Source organism: Sinohyriopsis cumingii, chromosome 4, assembly GCF_028554795.1.
Source record: "Sinohyriopsis cumingii isolate HCF-2022 chromosome 4, ASM2855479v2, whole genome shotgun sequence".
NCBI classification, from domain to species: Eukaryota; Metazoa; Mollusca; class Bivalvia; order Unionida; family Unionidae; genus Sinohyriopsis; species Sinohyriopsis cumingii.
This window is the reverse complement of record NC_142964.1, coordinates 118121317-118140367: the sequence shown is the minus strand read 5'-3', so window position 1 is coordinate 118140367 and position 19051 is coordinate 118121317. Positions and strand designations below refer to the sequence as shown.

At 33.0% G+C, this 19051-nt stretch overlaps 1 protein-coding gene across 1 annotated transcript in view; it reads left to right on the top strand.

The window, feature by feature from the left end:
* Window positions 1–19051, top strand: part of LOC149801972 (collagen alpha-6(VI) chain-like) — a 136441-nt gene that overhangs the window by 41785 nt on the left and 75605 nt on the right. Inside the window, exon 3 of the mRNA XM_089956367.1 lies at window positions 13128–13709. Within this exon, the coding sequence (XP_089812493.1) occupies window positions 13128–13709 (582 nt within the window). The remainder of the gene's footprint in view (window positions 1–13127; window positions 13710–19051) is intronic.

Below are 19051 nucleotides of genomic sequence, written 5' to 3'. Positions count from 1 at the left end.
CTTAAATACTAAACCTCCATCTATTGCTTGTTTGAGAACTTTATAATGTAAAACATATTTTGTTTTGTTTATTAAGTTCGGCACCAGTTTATGAACTGCATAATTTAATTGTTCAGGTACGATTGCACGTTGTTTATCAGATAAGATGCTAAAATCAATTATCATTGACTCCGTACAAAACGGGCAATCGTTATGCAAATCATGCAGCTTATTGGGATAATCAGTATCAACTTCAACAAAATATGAAACATTAGCTATAATTTTTTTCAGTTTCCAATACAAATTGATCGATTGTTATCTACTTAAATCCTCCAAATGGCATTAACTCAGACAATGTATAGCCATATAAATTATTTGTATAGTAAAAAACTATATATTTTGATGGTAGTTCTGGATTGTATTTTTTCATGTGCTTGTTATTTGCTTTAGAGAACTATTTTGTTATTAGGCTGTTACCACCTCTCATTTCCTTTTTCAATAAAATTGTACATGTCAACATTCGTTAACAATTCTAACAACGTTGCTGAATTTTAACAAAGCAACCCAAGCTAAACATGGTGCAGAACAATACCAACATGGATCTAATCCATAATAATTATAACTAACATTCTAAAACTTTCACAAATGTCAGCTAGTAATAATACATCAGTTTTTAAGTACAAATCTTGATAATCACCGAACGTTTTACAATCAAATTATCTCCAAATCTTTTTGGCGTATTCATATTCATCATCAGTAATATTTTCATTTTTTAAATGTGAATAAACCTTTTCTTTATCTGGCAAAGAGGTTTCATAAAATTTAACCCAATTATCAAGATAATCGTACGGAAATATTCCTTTTCTCGTAAATAAGTTTGATTTATCGCCGAAACAATTTTCTAAATTAACTAATGCTTTACAACCATATAACTAGTTCACATAACGATGTTTGCATAACTTGTAAACTGTCAATGAAACGTATTTTCCAAGAGTAACTGACATATATTTTTCAAAATTATTTTGGTATGAACTTTATTGATTTATTTTAGAAATTATTTCAGGATCACCTAAGCTTCAATAATAATATAAATATCATATCCTCGAAAATTATGTAAAATGATATGGATGAAATCTTGTGTTAAATTGTATACTTCTTTAATTAACTGCTTTAAGAACCAAACAGCTGGATTACGTCCTCGGTATAATTTAATGGGTTTTGATAAACTAGGACCTGTACAACAAACTACTTTATATGCAACTCCACAGGGAATATGATTTTGTATTTTTCTTGTGCATGGCATATTAGGATCATTTTCTTCTCCTAATACTCGTTGTAATACACATTCAAAATCTACATAAACAACAAATGCAATCCTTAGTTTATGTTTATGATTTTTTTTTATTTTCATCTCATATTGTTATTCGTTGAACTAATTTGCAATATGATACATGTATTTCTAGTATTTCTTTACTAGTACAACTATACAAACAGCGATAACAAAAATACTTTTTATTTTTATCCTTATTGTAGTGTCGACTAATTAGTCCATCAAAATGTTTAGTAAAAGCCAATTTATTGTTGATTGTGATGCTATTTCAGAAATATATCTTGGGTAAACATTTTCACCATCATCAAGGCCAAATACATTAGCTGAGATATTATTTTGTTTTTCAAATTTTGGAATTTGCTTTTCTTCCACAGGAAATTTAATTCCAGCAAAATTTAATTTTTTAACATAACTTAAATATTTATCAACACCACCGGCGTTTTTCCCATCTGGGAACACTGCTGACATAATAGCCCACTGAAAACATTTATAGTCATAGTTTTTAACGTTGATACAGGATTTTTTAAAAATATTATTTTACTTGGCAGATCAATGTACGAGCTATCTTTTAAAACCTCATATTTCATTGTGTGAACTAAAATTTCTAATATTGATTCAAAATGCCAACCCGAACCTGATGATGTAAATTCCTCATTTTTGTGCTTATTTCCTGATGTATTTCATCACATAACCATGGACTATTTGTTTCTAATAAAATTTTCCTTGATTTTGTAGTGGTATACGGATCAGCTGTTTCTTGAACAGAGTTATCGTCGTAGAAATTAATTTTCTAGAACAAAACGATAATGATATTGTACTATAATTTTATGCTATTATGTTTTTTTAAAATCTTTTTTTTATACAATTGTTTTTAAAAGGTGAAAAGATTTGTTGGCGTAAAATTTTATAAAATATTTTTTTTCATCCCATTTATAAGTATTATCATATCCCTCGAAAGCTTTAGCTATTTTTATTGGATCTCGCAGCAAACTTTTCTTTGCAATGTCGCGTAATTTCAGCATATTATTAACATATTTACGTTTAATTGAAAGAAATTGAAAAAAATAAATTAGACAAATAAATTCATATGAGTATAATGACCAGCGAATTTCAACCTCATCCAATTTATGAGTTATATAAAGCAAATGATAAAGGAATTATAAGGAATATAAAAACATTTCATTTTAGATTTATGTAGCTCAGTTGCGAGTAATTCAAAAACTTCCTTAATGAGACCAGATTCTCAGAGTCCGAGTTTATATTTTGATCCAATTAATCCTTGAACAAGCCTTCTATCAATTCGCTGTCTTAGATTTGCTGGTTTCATATCTCTAAGTTCATCGAGCATAACTTTATCACAATCATGTTTAGTAACATTATTTTTATCAAGATCACGATAACAAATATCAGGTCTCATTGCTATAGCATCAACAGCGTTATAAGATTCTTGTCCAGAAAGTGGAGTATCATTTTCATCAAGTTGTTCATCTAAAGGACTATATGGACTGGTATACTTATGCCCTGGAAGTGTCCAACCTCTTTTTGGTATTAGCAGTTTTCCAATGAGATTGTGAATATCAACACCATGACCCGTACGCGTAAAGGTTTTGCCAATAATCTCTTTTAACACACCCGCATCAGGATGTAACAATTTTATTTTGCTCAGTGAAAAGATCCTTGTCACCGCTTCATATCATTATATGAATCGTCTACAAAAAAATCCGGTGACCGTTCAATCGTCTAAAAAATTGGGTGGCATCCTCCAGTTTTATCTATGGATTTAGGAATGCGATCTTTTTTCTACCACAAACATCACAAACACTTTTTAACGTTGTTTTTTAATTTTATTTTTTACTATTTCTTCATCTTTATTCAATGTCTCTGTTTTACATTTAAGGCAATATTTAGCTGAAATTGGTATATACGATTATTTCGCACAAAATTATTCGCCATTACAACAGCTAAATTGTTGTTACTAGATGCAGGATGAGCATCAAATTGTAAGATAAAATTCAAGCCCGCAGACACTTGCTTGATGAATAAAATATAGCAATAACCGCAAGCTGAAATTCCAATTGGTTGTAATTGATTAGTTGAATAATTTCTTTTTTTATATCTCTTAAAAATGTATTCCTTTATTACCTAACTCGGTGGAAGTCCGAATGAATAAAATCAAATCATAACCATGAATAGCAACCCAATGAGTATCTGAACCATCGCCGAAATCTTGAATATTAATTACACAAGAACCACCAGGTTCTACGCTGGGTAATTCATCCTTCGAATAAACACCACGAATTTTTTATACTTTATTTAATTTATCAACAATATCAAAGTTGCTTAATGGTTTTAAATTCGTCGATTCCCGGAAGCGTTAATCCACGTCCTCTCCCTAGAAGGTCTTGTAGCAAACTAACGGTCATTTCGCTAGAAATGGCGCTAAGATAAATCCGCCATTTTTCACTGTCGACTTTTTTCGCCTCGACGTTGTCTTTTTTTCCTCGTTGTTTTATATTTTGCTGGCATTATTGTTATACTTTACACAAAATTTACCCTGTTTACGGTCGGTTTACCTTTACAGTTCACCATTACAGTTTATGGTCTATCTAAAGGTTTGTTTGATTCCACTACTAACTACAGCTTTTTGAGTTGCGCCAGAAATTGCTGACGCTGCTGCAACACCAAATATTCCTAGTACTGGTAAAATAGATCGTGCTATAACTGATAGTGTTGGTCCTAGAAATCCACCGCGGTGTTCCTTGATCTGTGATTCAGATAGAATTTAAATTTATTTTTAAAAAAACGGGTTTCCCTTGTTAAATCTATTTACCTGTTGCTTTGTCAGCAATAATTGTATTTTGTTACCTGTCGCTAGTGGGTCAATTTTAATTGAAACTGATCACTGCTTGGCGATGATTGACGCTGCTATTTTATTAATTTGTCCTTGCGTTAAATATATTTCTTCTTCACTATATTTACTTTTCATTATTTTGCAACAATTGTTAAATAAAATGTTTACACGCATCACATGTACGCTCATCCTACCATCTACAGCATCATTTGTAATAAATCTGTCGCTGACAAGAAGCGCATAAGCATTAAGTGCACATGGGAGATCTCCAAATGTCCATGTTACCTCAATATCTGATGTTGATCTGATAGCTCTTTCGCTTGGCTTGCTAACATTAAATTGAATGTTTGATAAAGAACAAGGAATTCCTCAATAGTAATTTGAGATCCACTGTCGACGTCCTGATTATTATGCATTGCTTCCATGAGGTTCATATTGATCCTTGTTATAGTTGTTGCTGTACCATCTAAGAAACTGCATTCAATAGCTCGCTCTGGATATCGTTTTGAGTTAATTCTGACAAATATTCGCCTAACGTTAGCGTGATAAAATACTCCATTATTTTGTAATTGGTCATTACGCCTATTCGTTTGCTGAAATAGAACAATATTTGCCTAGGTATTTGTTCGCTTGGTGCTGATGTGATACGCCATATGTAATCTATCGCATTGGGAACTGCTGTTTGATATATTTTATTTTGTTGAAAATATATATTTGTTGTGTACGCTAAACAGTGACTTAAATTCTATTGTTTTACTAACTGATGGCATCAAAAGTGCCAATCTGTTCATTACAAACTGTGCGTCAGCTACTCCATCAGTAACAAAGTAATGATTTTGTTGAGCTCGATCTAAAATATACCGAAGCTTTTAGCGTTTGCTATAAGATAATTTCTAACTATTACAAGATCGGCAGTGGCATCGGCTCCGTTTGCAACAGTTTTCTGAAGAAGTTCAAGAGTTGCAGTTGCCCCAGTTCTCGTATCTTTACTCCACATCATAGTCATTGCAACAGATTTCGAATAATCATGGCTAAAGGCAACAACATTGAGAATTGTGCTTGCAGCTTGTAAATGCATTGCAATATCTTCAACTGTTTGATTAATAAGTTGATATGCGCGCTTCTAAACAAGTTCTAACCATTATTTATAAGTGCAATTTCAGTTCCATCAGCTACTACAACTGGTGGATTAGCGGTAGTCATTATTTGACCAAGAACTTCTAGTACTGCTTTGTGAAGTAAAAGAAACACATACTGATCTCTTGTATTAAATATTCTAACTCCAGTTTCATTTGGTTCGTTTGAGTTTTCGTCAAGATACTCTACGTATTCAAATTATGTTACATCATTATCAAAATCAAGTTCTTCGCTGAAATCTAAATAATTTTTAACTGACATCCCTTATTAATATTATTGGATAAAATTGTTAATTGTTAGATGAGATTTTTAATTGTTAGATAAAAGTGTTAATTGCTAAATTAAAATTGTTAAATTAAAGGTACATCAATTTTTGTCCTCATTTTTTGAACAAAATTACAAACTATTTCTTCACCGCAAGGTGATGATAATTTTTCCTAGTCACTCTCATCGCGGGTTCCGTTTCTTTAGTTGGTGCAATATCTGAAATTGCTTATTTTATTTCATCATGTGACAGCGCATCGCATTGCGATAGGCCTTTTATTTTCTCAGCAATTTTCTGCTCAACTGTTGTTCCAGCGGCTGAAGCAGCTCCTGTTGCAAAAGATTTCCATGCATCAGCTGAAATTGGTGCTTCTCCCCTTGCTAATCCTGGTATATTTTCCGTTATCTTTGTTAAAAAAAACTCGCAAAAAGTCCTCCCACAATTTGTCTTCCTCTGCTCATTTTGCTTCTGTTCGTTGTTATAAAAATTGTTAAATAAATTATTAGATAAATCGTTAGATAAATCGCTTGTCGAAATTTTTCAAATCGTTAGACAATTGAGCGCACATGTAAATAGTAAGTAACGACTTCGTTGTTTAATCGATCTGTCGACCCGATTGATCGGCAAGTTGCATTGAAATAATTGTTATTTGATTTTCAAAGTTAATTGGATAATACATTTTTTGTTTTGGATTGATTTGCATGAGTGATTCCGGCGGAACATCAGGAGAAAATCTGTAAATTTCCTACTTTGAGTTCCTTTTGATGAATACGAGCCATTGATGATAGAGCAGTTTATTAATACCGTATTTACTTCTGTTATATTAACATGTAAATCACCATCATAATATACACTTCGTTCGGTGCTGCTGCCGTATTGTTTATTTCTAAAGCCAAGTAATGATGCAACGCTTGTAGCTGAAATATAATCCAGAAGTTAATTATTTTTCTTAAAGTTATCCTTGAACTTAGTATATTGTATTTTGGAGTTAATTCAAAGCTATCAGCAATGTCCCCTACCATTAATTCCTTAATAGTTTTATTAAGATTTGTAACGTTATAAGCACCTTACGGAATATTAAGGGTCACCCAGGTGCAAGTAGCTGATTTAAAAGTAAAATTATCGTTTACATTGCTTTTTATATTGCCATAGAGTTCCATATTGTTGCTGAAATTAAATCTAATTCGTAATTTAAATTTGGATTAAATTCTATTTGTCGATTATAATTTAGAGAATTACAGAAACATTTGCGCTATTATTTGTTGATTGTGATGATGACTCAAGCAATAATGTTGCTGAAACTGTCATTTATATAAATCGTTAGACTAAATCTTTCTACATAGATACATCGCTAAATAAATCGCTAGATTAGGTCCGTGTACAGAGTCTTATATTCATCTGGTGTTAATAAATTGTTTGCTCGGAGATAATCTAAAATAGCAATAATTTCACTATTTCAGTGCGTGCGTTTCCACCTTCCTTTGATGATATTAATACAATTAATCTATCAACCATCTCAGCGTTTTATGTAAATACTCGAACTCCTTGTCCCTGTTTTGGTAAACTTCTTTCACGTTTACCTTCATTAAGAAAACGGTACCTTCTAAAACTCCATCCCCTGCCGATTCCTTCCTTTTAAAAACATTTTACGCTGTTTATTATAGAATAATCCAGCATTAATTCCATCTCTTATAGAATCTAAAAAGTGTGGTATTTGATTATCATTTGTAGCTTTTAGTGATTCTTTCTTAGCATCATTTCCATTGTTAAACATTTTATTTAGATTATCTAAAAAGTCATTTTTAGCTTCTTTTTCCCAGTTAAAAATAACATTAAGATAGTTGTCAGTTGTACCAATTGTCTTTAAAAATTCATCATATTCATCTCCAGTTATTTTTACTCGAGCTGCTCTTCTGTAATAATTTATCTTATCCTCGAGGCTCATAAATTTTAAAGTAACCTATGATAATGCTAGCTGCTCATCTGATAATTACTCAGATTTTTCCAAAATTTATCTCAGTAGTTGAGACCTCAAATAATCTTCGCTGTAGAGCAAATGATCAATAATCAATCTGTTAAATTCAGCCTGCATCGCTACAGGGTTAGCATTGTTTACAATGAGTGCTCGCGCGATTTTTTTTTTTCCATGTCCGATTTTTCGCCAAGCGAACCAAGTAAACTTTCTCTCGCTGTTGTTTTTTTTTTTTTTTTTTTTTTTTTTGTTCCTCCTCTGATAATGGTGACATTTCAGGTTGTTTGCCCAGTATTGCCTCAGCTACTGGTATAAGTACTTTAGCTGCGTGTTCTTCTGCTGCAAGTTGCTCTTGACGTGCTTGTTTCACGTTTTCCTTTAAAGCTGCTCTAATTGCTATAAATTGTTTAGTTATTTAATTATTTCATCATGAAACATACAATTTATAAAAAGATTATCAATACAACAATGAAAGATCTTAGTAGTATCATTTGCAATTTTATTAAACAGATAAAAACTAGACAGTGACAGTGAACATTAAGAATTAATTTTGTTCATTTCATTGTTGTTTAACAGAATATCATCAAATACAATTATTGCATGCTCAGTTGAATCAAATTTGTTAATTGGAATTAGTTTTTTGGGTTGTCTTATTATACAAATATGTTCCCCAGCTCCAAGTTCATCTCGTAGTTTTTCATTAAATTCTCCTAAAAGTTCATATTTTTATTGGTCAGGATTAATTGTATAATTTAAACTATCATAAAGTAAGAGATTTAGCAAAAGATTTATTTTGCCTGATCCTGTTCGACCAACTATAAGGTAAATCAATCGGGAAGATCATTTTCATGTTTATATTTTATTGATCTTTCTGTGTAAAATTTTAGTATTTTTGATTTTGACACTATCATGCAACATTATTTTACAACATGGTTAACATTATTAACATTATTGTTCGATAACATTGTTATGCAAAATTTTGTTAACATTGTTGTTATAGCAATGAGCTATACAAAATTTGGAACAATATCCAGCTAGTCGTCTAGCAATAGAAGCGTTGATTTATCTGGTTACCTAAATAAAATTTGGTGGGTTACTTACATGTTCAACAAAATGGGGGGGGGGGGGTCATTACAAAGTCACAGATAAGCAGCACACCTCTAAACAATGATGATTGGCTTAGCATTGTTAGATTTATCAAAGACAACTTCGTTAAGATAATTGGATGTACAATGACAGGAAGTTTAAATATGGGCGTTAATAGTATAACTTCATCATATACTCCAACAGCGGCATCAGATCTAGTAAATAAAAAGTACGTTGATGAGGCTAATTTAGCACTACTACATATATCAGGAGGTACAATGACAGGTAGTTTAGATATGGGTGCTAATAAAATAACTTCATCGTATAGCCCAGCGGCGGAATCGGATCTGGTAAATAAGAAGTACGTTGGCGATGCTAATTTAGCGCTACTACGTACATCAGGAGGTACAATGACAGGAAGTTTAGATATGGGCGTTTATCAAATAACTTCATAATATAACTAAACGGCGGCACTAGGTCTGGTGAATAAGAAGTACGTTAACGATGCTAATTTAGCGGTGCTACCTATATCAGGAGGTACAATGACAGGTAGTTTAGGTATGGGAGTTAATAAACTAACTTCATCGAAAAACCCAACGGCTTCATCGGATCTGGTAAATAAATCTTGTGTTGATTCTCTAACCGTTGGATTAAAACGAACAAAAAATAATGATTCCGTAAATAATAAAGTTGGCTTTTCTGCCAGTACATCGAAGCAATACCCAGGAAATAATCATACTAATGCTTGTTTATTTACTGGTCCAGTAGCAGGAGGTATAGAATGGACGACCAACAGAGAAACGACACATTTTTGGTTACAAATACAATGTCCATATCCTGCTGCAAAATGGCAATTTCAGTTACGTGGAAGGTTAAATCCTTCAACGGGCCGAATTTTAGCTGGATTTTGCAAGCTTCTAACGACAATTTAAATTGGACGAATTTAAATAACGCGGAATATATATATATATATATATATATAAAATTCTAAACATCTTCAAATTTCACCTGTAAATACGACAAAAGTATTTATATTTCAGAATGCACGTTAATATTGCTGAATCTCCATTTCCAGGATTAACAGCATTTCAGATATTTACGCTAGACGATCAAGTTTAATCTAATGAATATGTATATTGAAGGAAGCTTCAGTAATAACAGTTGCTAAGGAATTTTATGATAACATATTTAATCCTTATAAAGATTTACAAGTTCTTGACGATAGTGATAAATCACAGGCAATAAAAGGTATAAAGGAATCAAAAACTCTTAATATCATTTCTTAAACGATGAAAAATCCAATGAGTATGTAAATGTTGTTTTCAGCGTAATGAATGTGAGAGGAACTCAATTAAATGAGCTCCTGGATAATTACGATGAAATCATTAAATATTGTTATCCGAGAGATGTATCGATGAACAGAATCAAACTGAGGATACAATGAATAAATATCGTTCAAGCTTAATACAAAACATGTAGAGACCATAATTTAATCGGATTTAATAAAAGCCCGAGCTTTCAGCGGATGTCAACGAGATGAAAGAAGAATAAAGGGACAGCATTCAAATCTTGAAAATTATTAGATGATAATAAATCAGTTTTACAAAAAAATAAAAAAAATTAATCAACATATTTTCTAAACGATATATATTTAATCATCTAGGTATGTTTTAGCGTGACAAACAAACATTAAGTAGAATCATTAATTTAAAATCTAGCTCAGAGGTACTCTTAAAAGCTTATCTTAAGTTCAATTTTACCTTTATTTAAGCCAAATTATTTGGATATAGATGTTAATATTATAAATAAATCTCTCGAAATAATTTAAAGAAAAGACAAATACTTTGATGGATTAAGCGATGATGAAAAATAATTTCTTTTAGATGAAATTACACTAGTAAATTTAATGGCGCCAGCTGATACAACATATTACAGCATAGACGAGGAGGACGATGTTCCAATTCACATTGAGCGTCGTCAACAATTATTATTGCTTGGTTATGTACCCGAGCTCACTAACGTGTTCACGGATAAATATAAAAAGTTATTACTTAAAATGAATTATATTGGACCTAACAAACTAACTAATATATTTACGGTGATAAATATACGATTAGCAACATTATATGCCATTTTAAGACATCATTTCGATAATAATAATTATACGTTAGATGAAATAAGTTAGTATTAAGTTATATTGATAAACTAGAACATGACAGGTCTATTTCCGTGTTTGACATTGGGTTTACAAATATATGAACAAATGGTTTAGTAGTGGAACATTATTTCATAGCTGACCCACCATCCATCAGTTATTTTTAACGAAATAAATTTATATACTTGGTTGAGAACAAATGATGCATTAACTGACGAAAGATATAAGGATACCTCATCAGTTGTTTACGATGAATATAAAAATTTCTTAAATCATCCATCAAATGTAAATCTCATAAAAACAATTGATTTTTATATAAAAGCGTATGGAAGTTTTATCATAAAAATTGTATCATGATTTTATATAAAATGAAGGATGTTGTTGATTTCGACCATATTTCAGGAAATATACCAAAAATAGAGGTTGATGAACTAATAAAATATTACAAATTTTATCATAAAAAAACATTTGTGCATAAAAAAATGTTACAAATATTATAATAACATATTATGAATAACTATATATTTACCAATATTTTTGACAGATTCTGGTATAGTTACCAGTGCAGCAACTTTAAATCCGTTTTTGCTAATTATTTCAGGAATTGGTATCATCTTATCAACACTATTAAGACAAATAGAGCCAAATATAGAAATCAAAAGCAATTATTGCAAAATAGCAAGTACAACTTACACAGAAATATTGGATAAGATTAGATCCTATCTTCAAGGGGCTAAATATAACAGTAATGAGTTAATTAATGAGTTTCACATAATTTATAATTGTATTACTGCTATCTTACCAATTAGGGTATGTAAATATGAAAACAAATATCATAAAATTTACAGTTGATAAGTTTCATTGTAAAGCCGAGCTTCCTCAATATATTCAGATTCCTCCACAATTAATTCGTTTACTCGTTTCATAAAAGTATCATCGTCAACATCATCATTGCATCTACGGCTGTATTCGATCGAGATAGCTCTTATAATCTGGCGCCCAGTTTCCACATGTGCGGCATCTTCAAGCTCACGCAAATAGTTCCTCATGATCAAGTATTCAACGTGCTCGTTCCTCTAACCAATTATAACAATCTCTTTCAAGCTGATCATCATCATCATTGTATTTCATTCGAGATCTTGCGCCCAGGTTCCACATGTCCACGTGCTCGTTCCTCTAACCAATTATAATAATCTCTTTCAAGCTGCTCATCATCATTCATTTTTTTATAATAAAGTCAATATGTTTAATTGAAGGTCTGCCGAGTCTGAGCTAAGAACGGTCACCAATTTTTTATAGTCAGAAAATGGTCAATTTATGGTCAAAGAATCATCATAGACGTCTTATTTTATAACAATAACACTTCTAAGTAGAAAAAAATGGTCCATTGCTAGGAGCCAAGAACCGGGTATTACAATACTATTTTGAATCCAATACATATGTGCAATGGTAACGACAAAATATATTAGAAGGTCGGCATATAGAAAGTGAATCATGGGATCTTCTCATGGCTGAAACCTATGCGTATAATGTAACAGTCGTGCATAAGCAATGCAGAAACCCCATGTGTTATTCAATTGGTAAAGAATGGTCGAGAAACAGAAAATAATAATAGCTCGTGCAGTTAAAGAATTTATAAGCATCAATCACGAATAAGTTACATGGGAATGCAGACAGTCTGGTTCAGTGCAGCCTATATTTTATAAGTGTCAAAAGAGACGGCGTATACTATCTTTCTTTCGATGCTTTTGATGTGTCAACACTCATTTACTCATGAAAATACCCGCTACTCATAGATGACTCACTTTCATGTCTCACAAATCAACGTTTTTACAAGGTCTAATTTATATGTGACACTAAATTATGGTGCTAATCTAACGTAATAAAGTACTGAGCAGGTCGATATAATTTGTTTATTACAGCACTTGTTGGTTGTCATAGGATCCCAACAACAAATGTATTTCTAGCTATCAATCGTCAGCTTATCTTCATTTGGCTGATATAGTTTATACGTTTCCCTGTTTAATAAGACACGAGCAAACAGAGGAAAGACCGAAAAAGCTGAATGTGTAGTGGATAGTTCAATACCCAAAAATAAAAAAAAATCAATTTCGACACCACTACCTACCCACCACCAAAAAAGATTGCCAAAGCATCTGAATGTTCAAAACCCATAAAGAAAATGAGGATACGCATGCTAACCCCACTCAAGTTAACCCAGTAGGTAAGGGGGAAGGGATAGGCAACTAGTTCTATCGTACTTAATAATTTAATGCGACTCACATATAGCCCACGATCGACTGAGCCATTTCGATTTTCCTTAGTCTTATTTTCCTGTTGCATTTCTTGCAGGGTCCACGTGCCCAGGCAAGCCAAATGACGTCATATTTCTGGTTGACACGTCTCGCAGCATATGGAGACCCCACTTCGAAGCCCAGCTCAGGTTTGTGTTGGATATCATCAAGAGATTTCAAGTGGGGCCTGGAGAAAATGAGACCCGCATTGCCATAGCAACGTACGCTCAACGTCCCTGGCCTCAGTTCAACCTTAGAGATTTTTACCGGATGCAGGACATTGATATTTCAGTTATGGCTATTCAACATATGGGCGGTTACAGGACAAACTCGGGGGCTGCCCTAGAATTCGGCGTACACAGGATGCTACAACCTACTTTTGGTGCTCGTCAAAATTCTACAAAAGCCATAGTTCTGATGACAGATGGACAGTCTCAAGACAACGTTAAGGCAATAGAAGTGGCCTCAAAGGCTAAGGAGGAGGGGATAATAATAATTGTTATAGCAGTGGGACGTGGAATCGTCTTGAAAACACTGGACGCGATTGTAAGCAGCCCTGTAAGAAACCATCTGTTTGTCAGAGAGGACTTCATGTCGCTCAATGGAGTTTCAATAGAAGTGGCCAGAAGGATATGCAAATGTAAGTTTCTTTAGCTTTTTGCCAATCGCAATGCTAAGAGATATCTTGGCATAGATAACAAGCAATAGTAATATTTTGTGTGCTGTGGAGATTTTCTGGGAACTATTAGTAAATTGATACTAAAGCTGCATTCTCCCAAAACGAATTTGAAGCTGGCATAATACAAGTATTATTCACACCTATTTAATGCGATTGTCTGACCTCTGAAATCCACACATAATGTTCAGTATGGCATGATAACGTTTAGTATTAGTCATACTCAGTAATGAATGGATTTTGAAAACGCATTTAGTTCCTTTACAGTATACACTCTATAAAATGGCAGAGGTTTTGTTCCCCAAGAAGAGTATCTCTGTCATAGAATTTTATGCCCGTTTCTAGCTGTAGCAATAGCATAGGAATGGTATCATAGGAAAGCTGTGGGTTTGATATTCCCTTTATTGTATACTGTGTCTATGTAGCCAAAGAATTGCCCTTAAAATGTCTGACCAAACGAAAGTAGAACGGGGTCAAGTTGATATTAATGAATATTGCACTGATATAAATAGGTTTGTACTTGTTCTGCCATCATATCGTACACGTACTAGACTTGTACCCTGTTCATGAGAGTGTTCGGGGTTTTGATTGATTTTGTTATGGGTTTCGAAACATCCGGTGGACATAATAGGACTGGCACCACTTAAAACATATAAAATAAGCAAAAGGTTGAAAAAATAAAATAAGCAACATTGTTAATAAATATTAACACATTTAGAAATCTCGTGGCGATGTAAAGAATTATAAATGCCACAAATAAATGTCAATGCTTTTTTTCAGTTGTCGTTTACACTGCTTACCTGCTATCACTACTTTCTGAAAAAGAATGGTCCTCAAACGTCGATATAAGCATAAAGGTTTAGGTAGAACAATTTTGAAGTTTGTCGCTATTATCATTCACGTCGTTAATGACACCAAAACAGCAGAACATGTTCATTTGATTTGGTCATGCCAAACCTAGGGTTTAGCGACCTGTCGACTACGCTCCTCTCACTAGTATAAATACCTAGCAACAGTTTCAGCGCTGTCAGACAAGTTGGTATCTAGGCAGTGATCATTTCTGTATAACGTACGACTTGTTTGTCATGGGGGAGTCGAGATGGTGGGATGGTTAAAACGGCACTTTTAACAAATTATTGGCTACATCTTTGAGGAAATAGGAGCCGAGTCCCTTTCCCGATGGCAGATCTTCTCAGTAGACCCGTTGTGAAGTTTCGATTCTGAGTCAGCCGCTCTGTTAACTTAACAACCGCGGCTCCCGGGCTTGAGGGAGGATCAAAGGAGGCTACTTTACAAAAAGTATAGATTAAAATTTCTAATTTTACTGACCACCTGACAGTATAAGAATATTGCCTTGTCCAATCTATGCCCATTTTTTCCTCTATCAAATAATAAAACTTTCATTTAAACAATAGCAAGATAACTAAAGCCATATGATATTTATCTATATTTGTAAAGTGTTTAAGTAGAATCCATTAACAATTTGCGCATCATGCCATTAGAATACGTAGTGTGAAACCTATCCACATGTCTGCTCGTCAACAAACATATAATTTGTCATGTGCATTGATAAATTTGGGGCTGAATAATTTGTTTTATGCAAATGCTGTTTTTACCAAATGTATCTATTCATCTTTCCATTCATCTATCAAGAAGAAAGAGATCAAAAGAAAAATTCCGATTTTCGACCTTTTTACTTTAAAAATAACCTTAATGTTCCACATTTTAAATCGGATAGAAAAATTCAAAGCAATCTTTACGACGAATTTGTTAAACAGCTCATTGAGTCATCGTCCATAATTATAGCTACTAAAATCGATAATGAAAATGTGCGCAAATCTTTTTTGAGCCGACTCAATTAAGTGTCCGATGAATCTACATAGACGCAACAAATTCAGTGTGGGACTGAAAAAAGACCTGCATGAAATATGTAAGATCAATCTTTATGAAGCAAAGTTTTGTCATTTTACCCTTCAGAGAATGCATTTTTTTAAACAGCCCCCATCACCACCATCACCACTATGCATGCGCAGAAACGGAAATGGGCCACGATATCGATACAAATACATTTTGATCGTGCTTATCTTCTTTTGCTTCTTGGGAGACGGATACACTGTTCTTCTTTTATAGTATAACTTTGTCTTTGCATCATGGTACGAATGACAGTCCAATGTTGTCGGGCACAACATTCAATTTACAGCGTACGTGCCTGGTACACAATTGTACTATTTTAATATACACAGTAATAATTTATTTATAAACACGAGAAAGACAGTCTCCAACAAGGAAGTACTCTTTCACTTCAGGGATAGAAAATGCTCGAAACTACCCTTATGTTCAAAAGGACAGCCCCAACCAAAAAACCCAATCTAATAAAGGGGACTCCTCTAATGAAATAAGAGTAGAAACTGTGATATGACCGTATTTTATCAATGACTATTTTTTGAGGTCTACGTTACATGGAATGCGAGATATAGAAATTACATCTACGGCGGCGACGGCTGCATCAACAGTTTCTTAAGGTATTGATTAAAAACTTCGATGTGCATATCTTTCCTAAACTCGTTGTTAGATGTTGTTCATGCTCATTAGGAAACTAAAATAATTCATTCTGCGACATGCTGGCAACCCAACTGACTCTAGGATCAAGAGCACAGTTAAAGAAAAATTGCGTTTAGGTCTTCGTTAAAGTTGTTATATTTGATTTTGCATTTCCTAGGCCCCTTGAGTCATTTTGCTCTTACTTACGACGATTCGTCATTCCCGGGCACGCTTGCTGCCATCTTTCATCTGCTTATTTTTGCTAAGCCACTTGATGGATTTTCTTGATACTTTGGAGAGATCATTATGAAGCAAATACAAACTATTCCGCTACATGCTCGCTTAAGGTAACACTGTTATGTCAGTGCTTTTATCGTGGACTCGACGTACAAGTCCTGAACTTCTTGCTCCATTTGTTTAGATCTTTGCATGAAAAGAAAGGGAAAGATACATTTTGATTCTGACTAATTCTTCACTGGAGGAAGTTGTAATACTTTAGGAGATTTAGTTATGTACATAACTTATTTTGTTTAAATTTCACAATAACTTGAAACAATCATATATGAAACTGAAATTAAATATATTTTAGGATTTGCAAGCATGGTAATATGTTGTGCATGCCAAAATATGCTCTCATAATTTACGACGTTTGGATTTCTTTTCATTTTTTGAAAAGTTTGTTCAAATTTTAGTATGAAATTCAATAGGGCTATATGATAAGATTATTTCAGTTCTTTACGATCAATGTTTGGTATGTAGTTATCAAACTGTAAGCATCTGATATGAATTACAATGGCGAAATTCTGAATTACTTTCCAAGTACTGCTAGTTACATTTAAGTTCAGAATATGTGGTGAAAACATAAATGTATTCCTTAAGAATTAATTTAATTTTATTTTATTGTCGGTTTATAGCACTGGTGATAATTTAATTTAAGTTTTTTATGACTATTTTGTTACATGGAAGGAGTCTCACTACCAAGTAAATCAAACAACTTGTACGTGAGTCTGGCTATATTTCCTTTATTTCTTTCGACATCAGGAGAACAATCGTTGTCAACTGATAGTTATTAAACGCGCAAACACTTAAAACACGTTTTTCTTCAATCACCTAATGATCACACATCACGACACTCTAATAATTTCACACTTACACTGGTTTTTCTTTTGTTTCACATTTGTATGACTTTTAAGTAAGCCTTTTCATATACCAAAAATGTCTAGAGAATTCCCTATGTTAATAAATTAGGGAGTGTCCACTTTACGAAACTTTTCTATGCTACCATATAGTCTCGTAAATAGTGTACATTATTACGTCTGGTCTAAGCAATTAGCTAATTACACTAGCTGAGAAATATCTTCCTAGCACCGATTCACCAAAAATCACTAAAGTCCTACAGACAGAGACGTAAATACAAATATCACATACCCTAGATTTGCTACAATATCATAACACCGTCTCTAAAAGCCTAACTTTACATGTTACCATTTTTTCATTTATCTCAAATAATGTTCAGTGCTTTCCTTATTTCTTATACCTACTTCATATATACTATAATGATAATGAGATACGCATTATGACAGACATTTCAACGAATGAACGTAATATTGACACGGAAAACCGCATGGCGTGACAATACATTAACATGAGTGATAAAACAGGTCTGCATTCTTTAACAAAAGCACATCATTACGAAATACCTCTCAAAAATCTACCAGAAAACATCAGAGAATTTAGCAGGAGCAACTTTACAACTACCGCTCACTGTGTGAGAGTAGCTGGCGAAGTTACAGTGGGGTTAAAGTACTTAACAAATGAATTCAGATCCGTTCATACAGCTCCTGGCTAATTATCCAATCCATTTATCTTCATCACTTTACAGTGTTTGCCTCAGGATTCTATTATAAAGTGCTTTTATCACCGTATGGCTTATGTTTTTGTATAACCATATGCTTTCGGTACACCGTGAACACAAATGGGAGCTGGCTGCTGCGTAATATAGTATTTAATCAAAAACAGGTCATTTCATACATCATTTTCTTATTAATAAAAGCCTTCTTCCTAAAACATAGCTCAACATTTTTATATGAAATTAATTCTTATTCAGAATGAATCCATACTATGTTTCAAATTTGAAAGGAAATTAATTAAGTTTTTTCGGGAATACAATTGACACTGTTTATAGATTCAGCTTTTATGGCAAATCATACATGTTTAAAACAAGACAAGTGCAGAGAATGACGAATTATAACAGCAATGTTTGCCTATAAAATAGGCAGTAATTTTAACAGGCGTACACTAGATAAATCTGACTTCATTTTATACAAAAAAAATTTGTATGAAAATAATTGTATACGTGGATGTTTCTATTCGCCGGGCTAGAAAAAAATATAAAGTCGTCCAGGTTCAGCAGAAAATGCCACTATTTGGCATAAGACAAATTGATATGTACAATATCTAAATATTCTGAATACGATTAATTTCTTGATTGATTCTTAATAAATGTGTCTTGGAGCAAATTTTACTGGCCTTTTGTTTTTCTTTCTCGCCCTAAACATTTTCATAGCGGTAGTGAGGTCTGGTTGACACAGCGTCTTCAGCATAAGCACCTGTTAACAACACGATGGCACATTGGAAAACAATTAGTCACTTAGATCTACACAAGTGTACAAATATGTACGTGCTCTCTTTTGATTAAATGCACCGCTGACTGAAGGAACATATATAATTGCAATTTATTAGATGGGTGAGCTCACGGAAGACAT